The 18,229-nt window shown below is 37.8% G+C and overlaps 4 protein-coding genes across 8 annotated transcripts; 3 read left to right on the top strand and 1 right to left on the bottom strand.

Annotated features, from left to right (window-relative positions):
* Positions 1-109: 109 nt before the first annotated feature.
* LOC124404925 (hamartin) lies at positions 110-6,051 on the top strand. Of its 2 annotated transcripts, none has more exons than XM_046879427.1 (15): positions 110-226; positions 693-947; positions 1,208-1,479; positions 1,558-1,779; positions 1,931-2,124; positions 2,346-2,467; positions 2,626-2,846; positions 2,945-3,319; positions 3,423-3,611; positions 3,740-4,037; positions 4,102-4,367; positions 4,487-4,612; positions 4,801-5,037; positions 5,121-5,217; positions 5,306-6,051. In XM_046879427.1, exons 2-15 carry the CDS (start codon positions 839-841, stop codon positions 5,809-5,811), a joined length of 3,234 nt encoding a protein of 1,077 aa, XP_046735383.1. In that variant the 5' UTR covers positions 110-226; positions 693-838; the 3' UTR covers positions 5,812-6,051. The 2 variants fall into 2 exon arrangements, with proteins under 2 accessions (XP_046735383.1, XP_046735382.1); XM_046879426.1 differs by having other exon boundaries at positions 3,402-3,611; positions 4,108-4,367.
* A 559-nt stretch (positions 6,052-6,610) lies between these two features.
* On the bottom strand, positions 6,611-10,505 carry LOC124404929 (major facilitator superfamily domain-containing protein 6). Of its 2 annotated transcripts, XM_046879436.1 has the most exons (9): positions 9,936-10,499; positions 9,479-9,834; positions 9,225-9,371; positions 8,826-9,102; positions 8,480-8,673; positions 8,075-8,391; positions 7,827-8,002; positions 7,554-7,721; positions 6,611-7,089 (listed from the first exon to the last, which is right to left on the bottom strand). In XM_046879436.1, exons 1-9 carry the CDS (start codon positions 9,997-9,999, stop codon positions 7,019-7,021), a joined length of 1,770 nt encoding a protein of 589 aa, XP_046735392.1. In that variant the 5' UTR covers positions 10,000-10,499; the 3' UTR covers positions 6,611-7,018. The 2 variants fall into 2 exon arrangements, with proteins under 2 accessions (XP_046735392.1, XP_046735393.1); XM_046879437.1 differs by lacking the exon at positions 7,554-7,721 and having other exon boundaries at positions 9,936-10,505.
* Positions 10,506-10,838: 333 nt separating this feature from the next.
* LOC124404938 (small ubiquitin-related modifier 3) lies at positions 10,839-12,730 on the top strand. Its single transcript, XM_046879461.1, has 3 exons — positions 10,839-11,141; positions 11,263-11,391; positions 11,787-12,730. Exons 1-3 carry the CDS (start codon positions 11,124-11,126, stop codon positions 11,919-11,921), a joined length of 282 nt encoding a protein of 93 aa, XP_046735417.1. The 5' UTR covers positions 10,839-11,123; the 3' UTR covers positions 11,922-12,730.
* An 851-nt stretch (positions 12,731-13,581) lies between these two features.
* Positions 13,582-18,039, top strand: LOC124404932. Of its 3 annotated transcripts, none has more exons than XM_046879449.1 (8): positions 13,582-14,009; positions 14,605-14,722; positions 15,403-15,567; positions 15,924-16,057; positions 16,145-16,342; positions 16,873-17,168; positions 17,490-17,647; positions 17,753-18,039. In XM_046879449.1, the coding sequence occupies exons 1-8, from the start codon at positions 13,950-13,952 to the stop codon at positions 17,773-17,775; spliced, it is 1,152 nt and encodes a 383-aa protein (XP_046735405.1). In that variant the 5' UTR covers positions 13,582-13,949; the 3' UTR covers positions 17,776-18,039. The 3 variants fall into 3 exon arrangements, 2 of the variants coding, with proteins under 2 accessions (XP_046735405.1, XP_046735404.1); XR_006929037.1 differs by lacking the exon at positions 13,582-14,009 and adding an exon at positions 14,342-14,511 and having other exon boundaries at positions 16,873-17,184; XM_046879448.1 differs by lacking the exon at positions 13,582-14,009 and adding an exon at positions 14,342-14,511.
* Positions 18,040-18,229: the final 190 nt, after the last annotated feature.

The following is an 18,229-nucleotide window of genomic DNA, read 5'->3' as shown; positions in this document are numbered from 1 at the left end:
TCTGGTGGTTACACCTTGGTAAGTATCGTAAGGTGATCGTAAGTATGTAGCGCCTGTGTTTAAAGGGATCTTTAAATCTCCAGGGTTTAAATGGCGAGGTGTGAACAACAGCAGCGACATACGCGAGGCGTGCTGATAATTCGAAGCGAGTATCGCACATACACGACGAGTCTAGCGCACACAGAGATGAAGCCGCCATAGCCCCAAAAGAGTTGATAAAACTCGGGTGAGTTTTTTCAGAGCCTGTATTCCCGATCGTTTCAAATGAATAAATGCAATTAATAGTGTAGACTGAAAAGTAATAAAACCTACAAAGTTTAACGTAAATTCCGAAGCTCAATATCGCGCGATACGTCAATCCCTATTTGTAATCTAAATACCAATGTATTTCACATTTTCTGACAGATCGAATACTTGCGTATTTTCGTTGCTAACAACTGTATTTATGCACTCCCGAGCTCGAACTTGACATGCACCATAGCAAGAAATAATAATTATCTATGAAATGGCACGCAGATAAATCAATGTAGATACCGTTCCATATTTTTGGTTAACACCTTATTGTTTTTTCAAAATGTTGTTCCAACGTTCAGGCATGCATCGTCACTAAACTCTTTTCAAACTTTGTGTACGGCGCTTTACCGATCGCTTGATAAATTGCTCCGAGAATAAATATTCTCTGTTACGCTTAGATGGTCATATATGATGGCTGACAGATGGCTATGGGAGAAGCTAAAGTGCGAACCAGAAGACTGACTCTCTTTCTTCACCGCCAACCGATAGACGGCTACCGAAATATCGATCATCTGAAATCTTAGGGAACTCTAACAGGTTCAAAATGGGCTCTGGCGCAAAGGGAGTAACCGAGCTTTTTGACCTCTTAGAGTCCAACAAGCTCGGAGCCGTGGAAGAGATGAAGAAAGTATTTCATGATCATTTCCTAATTAGTAAGTATTTTTATTCTATTTTTACATACAAAAGTGAATCAACGTTGTTGCCAGATTCTTTGTGTGCTATTGTTTTCAAGCTTACATTTTGTAATCAAGAAATCAGAACTTGACGTAATATAATTGGAATAAAAATCATATCTGTGAGTCTAAATAAGCAAAGGAAGTTAATCGATTGCATGAAATGAGGCTACAAAATACTTGCTAAGATACACTTAAACTAATACTAGGAATTGAACTCTCTTGATTTTCTATCACAGCTAAAGATAACTGGCTTGTGAATGGACTATTCGATTATTACCTCTCAACGAACTCCCTCCGAGCCGTCGAGGTATTGGTAGGAGTCAGGGAACCTCACGATAAGCATCTGCTGGACCGCCTAGCTGAAGCACTAACCAAACATACTAGCAATGGACAAAATCAGCGGGTACAAGCTCTAACACTTCTAGGCCATGTGGTACGAAGACATCCTACTTGGCTGTATAAACTCCCCAGTCATTGTCTCTTCGATAGACTACTCAAGCTTCTCAAGGTAACATTGAACTGTCCTTTTTTCTTTTTCCAAGAAATAAATCTTATTAATAACTTCCTGCTAACGGAATTATTCAAGGCCGATGGGGAGATTTTACCACTAATGAGTGCCCTGCTTTTGCTGGTAACGTTACTGCCCATGCTGCCGGCGTATCTAAATCCATTCCTCAATGATATCTTCGAAGTCTTCGCTAGACTAGCCTCCTACCACCATCAACAATCATCCCAGGCTTCATTGGCAACTTCAGCTTCACCTTCCGCAGAAATGGAGAGAGACAGACTATATATTTTACATCTACAGGTAAATGAGAAATAAATAGAATTGTTTCTCATTCTTCTTTTTCTTGCAATCGCTCATTCCTGAAAAAAAAAATTTATTTCAAAATTGTTGCATACACTTTAAGCCCTCGAAATTCAAAATACCTATTAACGTTACTTTCATTGAACTGTAGGTCGGATTGGAAAGTTTGTTTCACAGACTATATGGGATGTATCCGTGCAACTTTGTGTCGTTCCTTCGACAGCACTACATGCAACGTGATTCATTCGCTACATTTTCATACACTGTTAGGCCGATGTTGGATTCAGTGCGGATGCATCCTCTTCTTGTTACGGCAACCAAAGAAATCGAGACTTCTGCCAACAGGTGAATTACAACGTACTATTCTGTAATTAACTGAACGTAGGGTTGTAAACTTAAAAATATATACCATTGGAGGGCCAATGTTTCCAAGCTAGTCTTTTACGCATTGACACACACCAGCTTTCAGAAAATTTTTGTTTGTGTGTCACCTACATGTCGCTAATCACTCGTAACTTATTCCAGTCGATCAAATACCTAATAATTTACCATTAATTACGTCTAAGGTGGAAAAAAATGGAACATCACGACGTAGTAGCTGAGTGTGGCCGATTTGCACTTGACAAATTTCGGGAGGATGTGCCAATGAACACTGGATATCAGCCACGAATCACACATCCCATAATAGGTACTTTACCCCCTACGCACTACTGGATAAACAAATTGTGCACCTTTATTCTGAAATTTCATGAAATTCTGAAAAAGAAATGAAACAAATAGCGAGTAAAATCTCTTTTGATTTATGGAGACTACATTAGCGAAACATTTCGTTGAATGAATTTTCAGAACCTCCCTCTCATTCTCACGGGCTAATAGATGGTGGAAGTAGTTTTGGATTGAAACCTGTTGGAGAGGAGGGATTTTGGTCACCAAGCATGAGCATGCCTCCCAATAGTCCTCCACCTCACGAAACTCGCTCTACACCCTCAACGCCAAATAATATTAGAATCGGGGCATCCCCACCTGAGGCAGCTGTCGAAGCAACACCTGAAACGACTCCAGTCAAGGTACATCATTAAAACTTATTTCAAATCGAAACTTGAATTTTCCAAGCCAAAGCTATGTAATTCAACTATCTCTTATACTTTGGCTTATATATGCTCAGGATTTGCGGCAGCTACCCGCTCGAGCAGCTCCTACTAGCTCGGCTGCAGTTCGAGCTTTGGGCTCTTTTGGCAATGGGCTGTCGAATGAATCACGGCCGTCTACTCCTACCACCATAAATCCTTCCATAGCTGGAGTAACGAGCAGCACAAGTGGCACCATGGACAACATTTCAAACAATACCAATTCGCATGTGGTTCTATCTCAGAAGATTAACAAATTATTTGCTGAACGACAAACGAGCCAACTTGGCTACTCGCAGACTTCTGCGTCCCAAGACTTCGAGCTAAATAATGGTAACCTGGGGAGTATAAGGGACACTGAAGTTTACTTGGGCCAAAACGGAAGTAGCGATGATTGGCAAGAAGATCAAGAGGTCTGTACGTCACTATTACAGTCTATATCCTTATCATAAGTTTCGCTACAAAATAATATAATATTTTGTTTGATGCTAATACAACGACAAATTGGCAAAACAGGTCCTTCAGATCGTTGGAGATTCACAGAAAAATATTGGATCCATCGAGGATATAATTAAAGAGACGTCAAATACTAATGCATCTTTTGAAACCGCGATGGCAAACTTATCCCAGAAAGTTCATCGTCTTCGTTTCTATTCGCAATGCCAAGCACCACTGTCCCACCAAATTTCACATAATTACAACAAGGTATTTATTACGCGTATGAAACATGCATCCAATTAAGTAATTGTATAAAAATTAGTTTTAAGCTCAAGTTACAAAGCTGTAGCGACAAATAAAGAACGAAAAAATTTAATATGCTGCAAATGATTCAGGTGCGCAGAACCACCTCTTGTCCAGAAATGAAGATCCAAAATGATGGAATTTTGGGAAGCATTAAACCATTTTGTGCACAACAAAACGACCATGAAAGAAGTACAGAGGAGGCGAGTACTCAAACGCAGGATTTAGTACCGTATGAACATCTTCTACTCGGTGTTGTTTCAAGCAGGGTACAGGAATCTGATCTGGCAAACAAATCGAACACTGAATCTTGTATTTCGCCCAATTTTATGTTGGAACGTTACATCCAGGCTTGTGCACGCATCACCCACAGCAATCATAATAAACAAAGTTAGTACATCATTGTACCTTCAATTCTGTTTTGCTTTTAAGAAAGGTATTTTTTTATTCTTAGCTACAGCCGGAACTACTAAACACAAGCAGCATCAAAGACAGAAAAAGAAAGGTGCAGAAGATGATCCATCGGCCGAGACAGTCAGTGAAGATGGGGTCGATTATGTAATTCATATTAATTTGGACAGTGGCAATCAGCTGCTACAGCTGACGCAGATGCAGTTGCAATTTGAACGACAGCGTAGGGAAGTGCATGCTGAACGAAATCGAAGGCTGCTTGGAAAATTACGAGACACTCAAGCCCTCGAGGAGCACAATACTGCACTGGTAATCCTGGTTTTCTTTCTTGCGAAATCATAATAACTATTTTTTTTTCTTCCCGTCCCAATACATAAAGAAATCAACTAATATTGTATGAAATTTATATTGGGTTATATCATGAACAGAGAGATCGTCTGCGAATTCTTGAGAACGAGACAGAAGATCTTAGAGTCGAGTTAGAACGCACGAAAAAAGAAGCGCGTCAGGCAGAGAAAAGACACGCCGAAATACATAGCCAGCTTCAGTTACAGGTCTGTTTGTTCACAGTGATGTGATTAACTGATTTTTATTCACTCTATAAGACTAACACCAGTGCTCTGCGACTTCTTATTGAAATTGTAATGGAATTTTTGCTCACTTATTCAAAGGGTCTATTATTTCATAGTTAGTTCAAATTCAATTTTTAATAACAAAAAAAAAAAAAAAACTCCTCAAAAAGTGTGCAGAAGAGCAGCAACGATCTCGTGAATTAAACGAACTCAACGGAGCCTTGAAACTAGAACTGGAAGAGGAAAGGGCGAAAGTAGATCAAGGATTACGGGAACTACGGGCGGCCGAAGCAGCCCTTTTTGACGCCGCTCACCAATTGAAGGGTGCCCTTAAAGCTGCAAATCAGGGGAAATTGTTAAAATGCGCCTTAGATACATTGCAAAGGCGGTTCCTGCTTCTTGGGGAGGTAATTTGTCATGTTTTTTTTAATAGCGTGAATTCTATTTCGTTTCAATTTCTTGATCCCATGTACCTTTATACAATCGTCAGGTACAATTGAAGCTGCAAGAGCAGATGATTGGTCCAACACCAATGGCAAGACAAGAAGCTGCACAAATTCAGAGATCGTATTCAGAAGAATTATCCAGTGAGTAATGAATCAAGTTTACATAAAATGTGTACAATCTTCTAAGCGATTAATAAATTTTGAAAATGTATCTTCATTTTGCTTTCAGACTTGCGACGCCAGCTGGAGTCGCGAATTTCGCTTATTGAAGCATTGCGAGCACGACTGATAGAATTAGAGGGTGGAGAAGCACAAAGAGAAGCTTTGCTTACAGAACAACATCAGCTTTTACAAGAAGCAAAGGAACGACATGAAGCGGAACTCGAGGCCTTAGAATCTAAGTACAAAGCACAACGAGCGATAAATCTACATCTGGAGGAACGTGTTTTGGAGCTGCTTGGTACTTTGGAGGATAAATCGTCAACAAACGCTTGCACGACGAATACGGTTTCTTCTGCATCCCCCAAGGAAAGATCTCCTCCACTATCCGTCAGCCTTGCCTCCTCTAGCGAGGGCAGTCTCGCCTTTATGCAGTCGGGTGGTGGAACTGGATTCATGATGAGTGACTGCTGTGATCCTGCCGGTGAAATAACAAACCTCCAGGCTATAGTTGATCCTGGTCCAAGTCCTTCGCATGAGAGTCAAGCACACCAACAACAGCAACCTCCTTCTTGAAATGAAAAATGACAAGACATAAACGCCATCTTTTCTTAACCATGTCATTTTTACTCTGTTGCGGTAGTATCATGGTGCGGTTAAAATTAAAAGAATATCTTTCATAGCTTCTAACAATTAATCATGATTCATGAATGAAAAGTCAGTGTTGTATAATACAAATAATTATTATTATCACGTAGACACAGAGTTTCTCGTAGAACGCTGACTCTGGATTACAAGTGGTTACAAATACTGATGCGAACACACTAATTGTTGAAATATTGGCGTACTGCAGTCTTTACAATTTATCAGAAGGTTCTTATTGTCGAATCAATATGAATAAAAAAAATTGAAATATTTTGTGAGCAATCTTACAATGAATAACGTTCTTGTTACAGACCCCAGCCAATTTCCTGTATATACCAAAAGCTTCACGCAATAATTAAGCTCCTTATCGATACAATCGGCCTAAATAGCTTCCAACTGCTCAGAAATCTTCTCAACGTTAACCTGGTATCTGAGCTTATGATTAGCCGATTAGAATAAATCCCATCAATTTGCCAAGAAGTTTGACGTTATCTAGAATTATTTATCAATTAGACAGCTTGTAGCTCGTTCAAAGTTTAACATCTAGTGACGCGTTCCCCGTCCGAATCGTGAACACCTTTAAACTTTGAAATTCTGTTTCGAATATGTCTCACAAATGCAGTATACAGCATTTTACTCGGATTATCAGAAACATATTTAACTTGAAATACTTCACTTTATCACCGGACATGACTAGCGCATCGAATAAATAAAGGCCAAGTCAGGAATATAAAAATAAACAAAATATATTAATAGGTACACGTGTATATACAAAAATTAATTTATATAATACTGAATGTATATCAAACGTCTTCTTTCGCATGTACGGCAAATAAACGTGTCCAACGAAGCCGCCAAGTGATTGCCATATATTCAAGTACTTGTGTGTCTCTGTGTATGTATAAAATTATTTACAGATTGCAACTCGACCAGTTGTATATTTTTACAACTGGGTAATAAAAACAGAATAGGAGATAAGATAATAGGTAACTCTTGAAGGTAAACCGATGCTTCTTGTCGTTTCTATCCTGGCAGTCATTACCTGACTACAGACTGGTAAGTGTGCTTTCACTTTTCTAAATCTTAATATTACATAATTCTAACACTTATATTACCAGTTCATACAGTATTATTTTGTTCAATAGGTTTGTAGTTCCTGGTTGGCAGTCGTGTAAACCCCATCATCAAGTGCTGTATACGTCGCTAAATCTGTAATAAATATATTATTAAACATATTACCTAATAAAAACGTTCGCAGCATCTTACAAATTAGAATTAAATATTCACAAGGTTACGAACGGACTAAGTGGAAACGAAAAATTATTCAATACCCTTTCCTCTAGTTTAAAAAAAATTTCGAACATACTGATACATGCTCCAACGAAAACTCTATACACATTCTACTATTTAATCATGCATCTCTTTTGATTACTCTTGTACACAAAAACATGTATTCGTGCATACATCTACATGTTTTGATCAGATTTCTATTATAGATCTTTATCATAGAAGTGGATGAAAGTTGAGTCGGATTGGGATTTAAGAACTCGTGATTTCAGGCATGCAGGATTGAATAAATTCGTGAATGATTACATAAAGGTACAAGGCTACTTTTTTTTTTTATTACTAAATTAGACGATTTTCTGTAGCATTCATGTTATTAGGCTACTCACGATTATGCCCTTGATGAACGGGATTGGCTTTTGATTTCATCAATAGGAACTGTACTAGCCAGTGAATTAGGAGCCAGAATAACGCACCGGCAGAAAATATACGGAATGTTATCACACCTTTGTAATTGTCCATAAGCAGTCCGCAAATAAAGCTGCCCAATGAGACACCTATGTAGAGTACATAGTATATGTATATATATTCATACCATAATTGTTGAATTATATAATTATGAGTGATATAAATATGTAATAATAATAAAACAGATTGCAAACCTATGCCTTCAAATACAGCACCAACCAATCCTTGAATTGTTGCTTTTGTTCCAGACGGAGCAACTTTATCACCATATGAGACCATGGCAGGCCAACAGAGGCCTAAAGAAGGACCGTGCAATATTTCTACTACCAAGAATATCCACGGATTTGTAATAAGACTATAGGCCATAAATCTGCAAGAGAAATTTCATTGGATTTTTCTTCTTCCTTGAATAGTTGTAGGGTTTCATTTCTTGTTTTATTACCTGATTGCATAAACCAAAAGTACTAGACTCATGACGTTGACATGTCCGAGCCGTTGTAAGATAGCACCTGAAATAAAATTGAAAGGCATTTCCCCAGCGAAACATTGTACTCCTGTAAGCAGCCCCTGGAGTGTTTTGAGCCAATCTACTTGGTCACCGGTCACGATTTCTTCTGTGTACAAAAACAGGAAATTCCAAACGACACCTGTGCAGATTCCGGCACCAATACACCACCATATGAATGCTAGGACACGACCTTCTTTTCCAACTTTCCATAATTCCCACAGGACAGAGGGCTCACGATCAGGGCACTCTTTCTGTCACATAAATCGGTTCATTTTTTCAATAATAGTAGCTACGTTATTTCTTACATTTGCTTAATATCAATGATACTAGTATTTGTACCTTTTTCAGGGTTGAAGATACTATTAAATCCAATGCCATGGCAATCAACATTATATAAAATATGGAACTGTAATCTTTCTCCAATTTACCAACACTGGCTAAATCTACAAGATATCCAGCACTGATACCAAATATTCCGAAGCCAATACTTCCCCACATCTTCTGCTTTCCATATTCCTTCTCATTGTCCTCACCTGGAGAAATCAACAGTATTTAATGTTACAGTTATTCACAAGTAGTTAATATTTTCAAGCTCTGAACCAGTAAATGGATGGAAAGAAACATCCACTTGATCAGAAATCGGGAAAAAATTTATATAAAAAGAATTGGCAATACAAATACTTACCGAGCAAGCTCATGCATATAGCATCACCTATGCTCACTACAACGGCCATTCCAATCCAACTCACAACAGCGAACCATATGAACAAATGAAATTGATACGTAGATGTTTGTGACAAGCTTGATCGTTGGCTAGACTCTTCTAGTAGCCGAGTTAAGGTCGACGATTCTGGGCATGTTGCCGAGCAAGATGTTCTCAATTGTGACATGCATACAGGTGTGTGCGGAACATTATCCGAAAAGATAGCGGTCTTCACAATGAGATAAGCCAAATTATCTTTCTAGAATATATAAAATTTCGTATACATTTTCAAGGAAGATTATGTTTTCGTCTCTTGTTATAATCTTTTTCAAAGAAATAATGCAAGTTAAGGAAAGAAAAAGTAGTCGATAATAGACAAACCCCGTAAAGAAACGTGGCATGAAGCCCAGCAGTAAAGTTGAACCGACTAATTTCAGGGTCTGTTGTATCTGCTCGGCTGCAAAATTGTACCGCATGCCAGTCAGTGCAAAGTTTTTTGTAAGCTTCGTTGGACCCAATGCAAGAAAGCTGAAGGAAAACAGATACAGGTATTGTATTATTTACATACAAGAAGGGATCATTTTTGCTGATTAGTCTATAACAATGGGTTTGAAAAATATTCATTCACAACTCACTTCGCAATCGGTGTTGGTAAATCTTGGGTTTTTTAAAATGTTCAGAAGCCGTGGACTGAAGTCATTAGCTGACTGAATTTCTATAGTTGCCTCTCCTGAGTCGCAGACTAGTTCCACTTCGGCTGATGACTCAATTTCTGGTATAAAATATATACCAAAAAACGCAACAGCCAAAAGAAGTTGAAATATTAAAAAAAATGTCTTGTGCAGTTTAAACTTGTCAGCCAAGCCTCCGAACAGTGGTTTTGCTATTAATCCAGACAATGGAAGTATGGCATAAATCAATCCAACGAGGGAATTAGAAAATCCTATCTGCTTGGCAATTGTTGGTAAAAATGGAACAATGGGTCCTGTTGCTGTAAAAAAAAACAAAAGTTAAACACCAAATTTTTCTTATTTTTAAGAGTGTGCGTTTATAACTAAGTGGACGAAAAAGGAAGAATAACCGCATAAATACCAGCATTGTATAGGAAGTAATGCCCTTTTATCGGCAACAATTCCTTGTTCACTTTTTCAAACATTATTTCGCTGGTTGATTATATCCAGTAGAAACCCCCATGCAAGTGGGTCGGTAATATATCGATGCAAAAACCGTCCAGCGATTAAATATTTGCGTAGACTGAATTTCGGGTTTAAAAAACTGGTCAAATTTATGATCGGAGGTACGTATCATTGATTCAACCACGTCAGGTAAGCAAAAAATATGCATGAAATGTGCTGATGTTAACACGTGTAAACCTTTATAAATTTTTTACTTTCAGCAAATCAGCAAATAGCTATACTTATAAGATACTCGGCTTGCCAGTGGACAGTGGAATGATACAGAGTTCCAACTGACCGAATTCACTGGGTTGGTGACTTTAATTGATAAAGAAATTGATCTAATTGATCTTATCAGTTTTTCTCGCTCTTCGCTGTGAAGACCAAATAATTTCCTGCGACAGATCAATTAAGTGCACCTGCTGGCCTGCTGGCAAACCGTACTGGTAAACAGAATCAAGTCTTCGAGTTATGAATCATGCCTACTCCAATGGATGAGATGTTAAATCAATCAGCGTTCTGTCGTGCTAGCAGAGCAAGTTGACATGACGCCGAAAGACGTAGTGTCGATAACACGTCAATTGGTGATGTTAATTTTACGTCAACATCTCGAGAAAACACAAATTCAACCACTTTTATGGATTTACATTAATTTTCATGTCTGTTGCTTTCTTTGGTTTATATAAAAGAAGCGTCCATACATTTTTTATCGAGATTCAAGATTCGAATTTACACCTAAATGAGCATTGGCATAGCGGTCGGCTTTGTACCAACCGTTGGTAACTCGATCGTTGTAGAAAACTTCTAATTCTGATGAACAACGGTAGATGGCACACCGTGAAAGCGCATATCACGGTGCTGTCATCTGGAGCCTAGAAAAGAACGAGCGGCGTCCTGATGAACGATATGGATGGGTTGCGTGCTGCTGCCAGCCATAATACATCAAAGAGCGGGATTCAGGTTCTCGGAAGAAATTGGGGAAGTCTTGAGATTGTGAAGTTGATAAGAAAAGCAGAAGGTTTCATCGGAAATTTATTGTTGTTGAGGTGCCGAATAACAACGGAATACTCCTAGTTCGATATTCTGTTAAAATAAAATAATAAACATGTCCGACGAGAAGAAGGTATGGTACATGCATAGTTGAGTGTTGGTTCTAACCTAAAAATCGGCGTAATGCTATCACGTAGCGTACACCGTATGTTAATTCAATTGTATATTTTACATTAACATAAATTTACTTACAGGATACGAATAAGGCCGAGTCCGAGCACATTAATCTCAAAGTATTGGGACAGGATAGTGCGGTAGTACAGTTCAAAATCAAGAAACATACCCCGCTTCGCAAACTAATGAATGCTTATTGTGACCGTGTGGTAAGAGTCAAAATATATTTTTCAAGCCAGTTCGATACATTTTAATCAATATACCCAACTATTTGGTTCTTACGTAACATTCATCTCGTTAAATTCATCATATCGAAACTTCATTTTTTTCCGTAAACACTCGACTATGTTAACCTACAACAGACTCAGTAATACAGATTAAACTATAACCGGGTAATAATGAAAAAAAAAATTTACAAATGATCCAAACAAAATAATCAGATTTCACTCGTAACCATTGTTTGCTGTTTAAGATTATTGATACAATTGCACGGTGAAACTGACAACTGATTGAACATTTTAAATTTGTTCAAGCTTGCGACGATTCTAGCCTCCTTTTCCATTTTGATTTTTAAAAACGTAATTTTCATTGTATTTTTCCTTAGGGCCTTGCAATAGCTGCGGTGAGGTTTAGATTCGATGGACAACCGATTAATGAATTTGATACACCGACGACTTTGGAAATGGAAGAAGGAGATACTATAGAAGTTTATCAGCAGCAAACGGGAGGATCGTGTTGAGTTCGCTCTTTACTACTTTAAGGTTGTTCTAAGAAAGATGGACTAAGTGAATACCAACGTTTTCCTTCTGCGGTTGTCAATTATTTAATATAATTGATATCCGTACTATTCTTAATCCTTTGACCTATCGTCGATGCGTGAAACTTAGTTTTATACTAACTTGAATAAGTGCCACATTATTGTATGTAATGGAAATTGCAGGCAAAATACTTTTGGAGGATACCAAGAAAGTAAAAGAAAACAACAAAAAAAAAATAATAATAATAAATAAATAAATAAAATAAAGAAGGAACAATTAACAAAACAAATTGAACACGAAACAACATGGAGAAGAATAGAGAAAAAAATTACACAAAGTGATTAATCAAATATAACAATAAAAACAATATTATAGCCTAATGTAAAATAACGCAACGCGTTATTTCACTCATTCATTTTGTTTTCATTAATCGTAAAATTTTCCGTCTGCGAGAACCATTGTTGATGGTAGAAATGTATCGAATGGATAATCATTCAAGTAGAGTAAATCTAGCCCAGGCGCTCAAACTGAACGTATTTTCTTTTCTCCTTTTTCTTCGTTTTTCTTTTTAATTCATCAACAATGTGTAACGGCAGCAATAATTATTTAACGTGCATTCATACAAGTGCGTATATGTCGACGGATTATTGCTGAACTCCTAAAATTAGGCATGTCAACCTTAAACTGAGACAGAAATCTTTGTATAACGCGTTCCATGTAAATTCTATCTATTATATGATGTAAGATGTAATGCAGTTTATGTTTTACTTAATAAATTCCAATTTTTTTATATTCCCGGAGCGATCAATTTTCAATCAAATAAACGTCCCATCCGTCATCAACGTTTTTATTGACAGTAAGAAATTTCGTCGAAAGAGAGTATGAGGTAAAGAATTTAAAAAGCTGTATAGCTGTATCAAGATTATACATATTAAAATGAGTCCCAAACTTCTGTATCGAAAAGTTTTGGCTTCTAAAACAGTATTACTATGCACGAATGAAGTGACAGTATATCCCAATCGCACGTTTATCTTTACGATGCGCACTTTGTAGGACCAAGAAAACAAAATGAAGAGAAACGAAAAAAGGCAGAGAAAATTCTGCAAATAGCTGTATATAGATATGTATATTGCAAAAATACACACACGTATTGGAACTAGAAATCAAACTTTGACGAAACATCAAAGTCTTGAATGGTCCGAAACCTACATTCGAAGTTGCAAATGTGCAAAAATGGGAAAATTAAAAAATCTGAAACATCGAAATTCCGAATGATCGAAGATTTTCAGTTCCGTCAATTTCCGGCTCGGTGAAATTTCACCACTTTGATCTTTCTTTTTATTGGATTTTCTATATTTTTACATTCGAAATCCTGGTCATTCTGTTTTTCGGTTTTTCTGATTTCTTACGCCCACTCATCGAGTATATTACGCTGTGCAAGTATATTTTAATTTTCAAAATTTTAATCTATCGAAGCTTTATTTTTCGAAATTTTGCACCATCAGGTCTTTACTTTTCTGAACTTTTCCTCTATCCTAACTTGAACTTTCGGAACTTTGATCCGGCGGGCTTCCGACCATTCGAAACTTTGTTGTTTCCTAAAAGTTTGATTTCTTTAGTTCAAGTTTCGCCACCAAATAATTCAGATTAGGCGCTTTCGGAACTTTTCAAATTTGGAACTTCAACCCCGCTCCCACATATTCGCCAGTGCTTGTTACTCTATGACAACAAGTGGGACCGGGTAACAACATTTAGCAATGATCGATCAAACGTGTATGAATGTGGATACGACTATCTTATCCTGAAAGATCGAAGGCCTCGGCATAAGCCTCACCTTGTCGCCTCTCTGGCAGTCTCGACTCTGCATTAGCCGGAGGTTCGACATTTTAATACTCGTACTCATAGTTAGTGCAAATCGGTAATACATCGAGTCCGGCATCACATGCGACTCCCTTTGATTGCTCATTCAAAAAATATTGCAGGTTCATAACCGCCGCGTTTCTTCTAATATGGGTTTGTACGGTTGTTCGCCGAAAGTAACAGCGATCGTTGCCGGACTTTTTACCCTGGTAAGTGATCTTTAATTAATAATTGAATGAAAATATTATTCCCGTGTCATTTTAGAGATCGCTGACGCAATTTGTTGTTGTAATTTATTATTATTATTATGTACTGGCAACCGGTGGATCACAATGTTTGTATAACTTTACAATCGAAGGAAACAGGATGACAATTATTTTTTATATCGATATGATCTTTATTTAACTTAGATAATATATAAGGCAAAGTATCAATCTTGTCTGAACCACCGTCTGAATAAGACTGTAAGAAACAGATACATGCCAATATTGCGGTTTTGTTTTGTAGTTTACATTTTCCTTTCATATTCAGTGAACAAAAATTCAGTGACGAAATAATAATCATCACGCGACGTGTCCGTCAATGTCAATTCATGTGTCAAAATCACGTTATCTATTGGGATTTTCCGTTTCCCCTATTTTGTTACGACACAAAGGAGGCATTGTCACTTCACTCTTTTGGTATGAAATAATCATCCCGCTGTTATCAGGAGTGCGTCAGCTGCGATTTCTTTGAATTACAATCGCGCTTTCTTTACAGGCAGTTACGTGTGTTTATCACAGTTATTAAACCTTTTCATTGCAGGTCCAGAGTTTGCTATGGGTAATATTGGGGATAATTTCACTGCTCGTATATTCCTGCAAAATTTACGTAACGACAGAAACTCTACTGGCGTACCGGCTGTACTTGGTTTATCTTTACAGTAAGTGAAAACACGTTGAATTGACTGTTGAATTTTTAATTAAAAATTTTAATCCAATCTTCATAACTTTTTATGCAACTAATCGTTATATAGCGTTTTGTCTATTTCAAAAATACTAATTTCCTTACAATTCACGTTGCATATAACGGCATTACTGACTGTCGTAAACAAACTTCTCTGTTTGCGATTCACGTATTTCACGCTATCGCCTCGCATTCAGATACAACCATATAACGGATGTAATTTTCAATCAATTAATCTATTTATCCGGAGAAATGAGTATCCCAAGAGTCTGATAAAGCTTTACTATCTTATCAGCTAATCAAACAGTTATCGCATGTAAAAATCAACACCTCTATACATTTTTACAGTCATACAAAATTGACCGACGTTGATCGCATTGTTTATCATCGAAACATCAATAAATTGTCCAGTTGAGCTACATCGTATATTATATCTACACACCTGTGGCGTACGTTTTGGAGATATCGTTGCAATCATTTAAAGCCATAAGATCTTTACAAAAAACGACAACTCCAAGCCCTAAAAGATTCGATCCTCGATTAATTTTATTTCTTTCTCCAACCGTTTCGCTTCCACACCATCAATAATAATGGCAGTAATGATGGTGATAATCATGATAATAATGACACAATTTTCATTGATCTTGTTTTATGCTGGTGGCGAATGCGGTTCTGCGGAAATTGAGGTCGAGACTGACAACGGGACGGTCGTCCTTGCATGGCCAGAAAGTGGCGCGTCAGCCTCGGGAAGGACTTACGCATGGATAGTGGTTTACCTGGTGCTCAGTTCGTTCTGGTTTATAGCGGCCCTTCTTCTGCTCAGTAAGCGTAGACTCGTATCAGAACAATCGCCTTTATCAATTTTTCTTACACTGTCTATAATATCGCAGTTGATTATCAGAAATAATTACACATATCAGATTTCGTAACTGACTGCAGCGCATTCAGAGAATTGAATAATTCATTTGGTATGATTTGCCATTGTTTGGAATGCGAAAACAGAACATTTTATTATTTCTGACCAGCTGGTTTGTATAATAACATAAATTCTGATCAAGATTGAATTTTTCTATAACTATATGTTATTGCAAAACACACTATAAAGAAAAAAAGTTGACAAACAGCACTTCTACCTATACAAAATATATCACCGATTGATTCGTCTTTTTTATTTCTAGTTGCGTCATGGTCGGATGTGAGGGGACCGAAGGGTCTGAAACTTCGAGGGCCATGGCTAGTCTTAACGAGTATCTTCCTGGTCCTCGATGTGATCACATCACTCCTGTACGCAATTGACATAACATACACAAGTGTATGTACATACTTTTGCAGCATAACTCAAATAAAGCAGAAATCACCGATATGTGATCTGTAATTAATCGAGAACAACCCCTTACAGGATTTGCTCGGCCTTTTGGAATTCGTTGGTGGTCCTATGCTTGACACAATATCGTCATCCTCGACTAGTCCAACATTCGAATATTTCACGATGGCGCCCTCCATCATTGCTCTGATCATTTTCTCCAGAGGAATTATCGGCTGGACACTAAATCTCACAATACTTGTCCATGTAGCTCAGGATATCAGGCAACGCGAGGTTTGTAACGACATATAGGCATGGTTACTCCGTTTCACGGATTAATCCATACAAATGTAATATCGGTCGCATGACTTTGCCTGCATTTATGCAGCCGGTACCACATTTGTACGGATCAACCCCTGAAAGCAATTCACGAGTAAATTCGCCTGCATTTATGCAACCGGTACTACATTTGTACGAATCAACCCTTGAAAGCAACTCACGACTACGCCTGCATTTATGCAGCCGGTATTACATTTGTATGGATTAACCCCTGACAGCAATTAACGACTAAATTCGCTTGCATTTAGGCAAACAATAATACATTTTACGCATTGGCATTTGTCTCATCGTTTGTGATGGTCAACTTTTGGTAATATGTGTTCTGAATTGCATATATTCAGGCGGAATTGTCCTGTGTTAAATCGCGCGTGGGACACTTCCACGAAATATCCCGTAATGCAATATTACTCATCCGAGTTGGCTAAAGTCCTTGAAAGATGAAAAGAACCGAAGTTGGTTACTTATGTCGTGTTTTTTTTTCAAAGCTGCCGCCTCCGCCCACGGTTCCAGAGCCCCGTCAGCCGTACCAGGAATATCTGAAGAAATTATCAACGGTGGGTCCGGTCCCCGACATAAAATGGGACCCTTACCAGCGAAAACGGTCCGAACTGCCGGTCCTAAAGCCGCTAAAAGTCCCGTCTCCCCCGAACGAGAGAAAGAGGAAACAATCGGACTACCAGCAATACATGTTCTACGCGAATCATCCCCCTAAGCTTAATTACCTGGATGATATAATCTCGGAGCCACCGACCCCCGCGGTAGGCGCGGTGCCGACAACCACGTATGTGCAGTCTGCTGTATGTATTTGCGAAAATTACGGAAATGAAATTTGTAGTTTAAGAATACTTTTATTAGCTTGCGCATTCCCCATACGTTGATACTGCGTTATATCGCAAACCATGCTTTGATACAAGTTACGTTCCTCATGTAACTGCAGATTTCTATTTGAATAAATCAGGCAGACAACTATAGCGAAATTCAAAAAAAAATTGATAAGGAGACCGATTAACTTCTGTTTTTTTAAACGACCAGCTATTTTTTTCAATCTTGAAATTTGTCATTCATTGGATTTTTGCGCCTTACCACTTGCCCTTAATTACAGGAGAGCTTGGCCGATAACAGCAAACCAGGAGAAAAAGTCGGATGATTTAAAGTCGTCTAAAACGACAGCTGAAAATCAGGCCGTTCCAGAGCCTGATTACGAGTCTGATTTTCCCGCCATGCCCGAATTTTCGACACTACCCAGCAGGTCTGCGCATGGTGAGTTAATTATCATTCCTATGAATTGTTACAAATTTTACTCGCTTCATGGGGATTTTAAAAATTGCTATTTTTTTAACGCATTAATCTTCGTTTCAACTTTAGGATTAAACAGAGACGGCGCGTAATGCTTCGAGTAAGTTTGGATGAAGATACCCGGAAATGACGTAGTATGTCTATATAAGTACATAATTTAATTAAAGTCACGTCACTTAGACGGTACTTAACGGTAATTAATATTGTAGTATATCGTGTATATTCACATGTGACAATAACTGCAAGCATGTTTTGCTAATTTTTTTTTTTTTTCTCATATATCTCTGATGATATTCTTTCTACGAAAATCGCTGTATATATTATGCATACAATATGATCATACATTACGTAATTATTAATTCATTCGATTCTTGATTAGTGTGTAAAATGGAGATGAAACAGGGCAAGCGTCACTCTTTTCTTGCATTAACACTTATCAGAGGGGTTGAATATACTAGTAGTGCAAATCATTTAAGACCTTGGGGATTCATTCTGGATTCAATATAATCTTAATATTTCAGGGACAGCAATATCAAGCCATTGTTA

Source organism: Diprion similis, chromosome 3 (genome assembly GCF_021155765.1).
Source record: "Diprion similis isolate iyDipSimi1 chromosome 3, iyDipSimi1.1, whole genome shotgun sequence".
Lineage (NCBI taxonomy): Eukaryota > Metazoa > Arthropoda > Insecta > Hymenoptera > Diprionidae > Diprion > Diprion similis.
The sequence above is the reverse complement of the archived record's forward strand: the minus strand, read 5'-3'. Positions and strand labels throughout refer to the sequence as shown.

Excerpts from the sequence above, each read along its gene's own strand:
- LOC124404925 (XM_046879426.1), top strand. The coding sequence starts at position 839 with ATGGGCTCTGGCGCAAAGGGAGTAACCGAGCTTTTTGACCTCTTAGAG. Across the intron at positions 2,468-2,625 it reads AATCACACATCCCATAATAG|AACCTCCCTCTCATTCTCAC; the intron begins GTACTTTACCCC and ends ATGAATTTTCAG. Across the intron at positions 4,368-4,486 it reads AGGAGCACAATACTGCACTG|AGAGATCGTCTGCGAATTCT; the intron begins GTAATCCTGGTT and ends TATCATGAACAG.
- LOC124404932 (XM_046879448.1), top strand. The coding sequence starts at position 14,383 with ATGTCAATTCATGTGTCAAAATCACGTTATCTATTGGGATTTTCCGTT. Across the intron at positions 14,512-14,604 it reads TCATCCCGCTGTTATCAGGA|GTCCAGAGTTTGCTATGGGT; the intron begins GTGCGTCAGCTG and ends TTTTCATTGCAG. Across the intron at positions 17,648-17,752 it reads ACCCAGCAGGTCTGCGCATG|GATTAAACAGAGACGGCGCG; the intron begins GTGAGTTAATTA and ends TTTCAACTTTAG.
- LOC124404929 (XM_046879436.1), bottom strand. The coding sequence starts at position 9,999 with ATGTTTGAAAAAGTGAACAAGGAATTGTTGCCGATAAAAGGGCATTAC. Across the intron at positions 9,103-9,224 it reads ATGCCACGTTTCTTTACGGG|AAAGATAATTTGGCTTATCT; the intron begins GTTTGTCTATTA and ends TATATATTCTAG. Across the intron at positions 8,003-8,074 it reads CTTTTGGTTTATGCAATCAG|ATTTATGGCCTATAGTCTTA; the intron begins GTAATAAAACAA and ends TTTCTCTTGCAG.
- LOC124404938 (XM_046879461.1), top strand. Across the intron at positions 11,392-11,786 it reads ATGCTTATTGTGACCGTGTG|GGCCTTGCAATAGCTGCGGT; the intron begins GTAAGAGTCAAA and ends ATTTTTCCTTAG.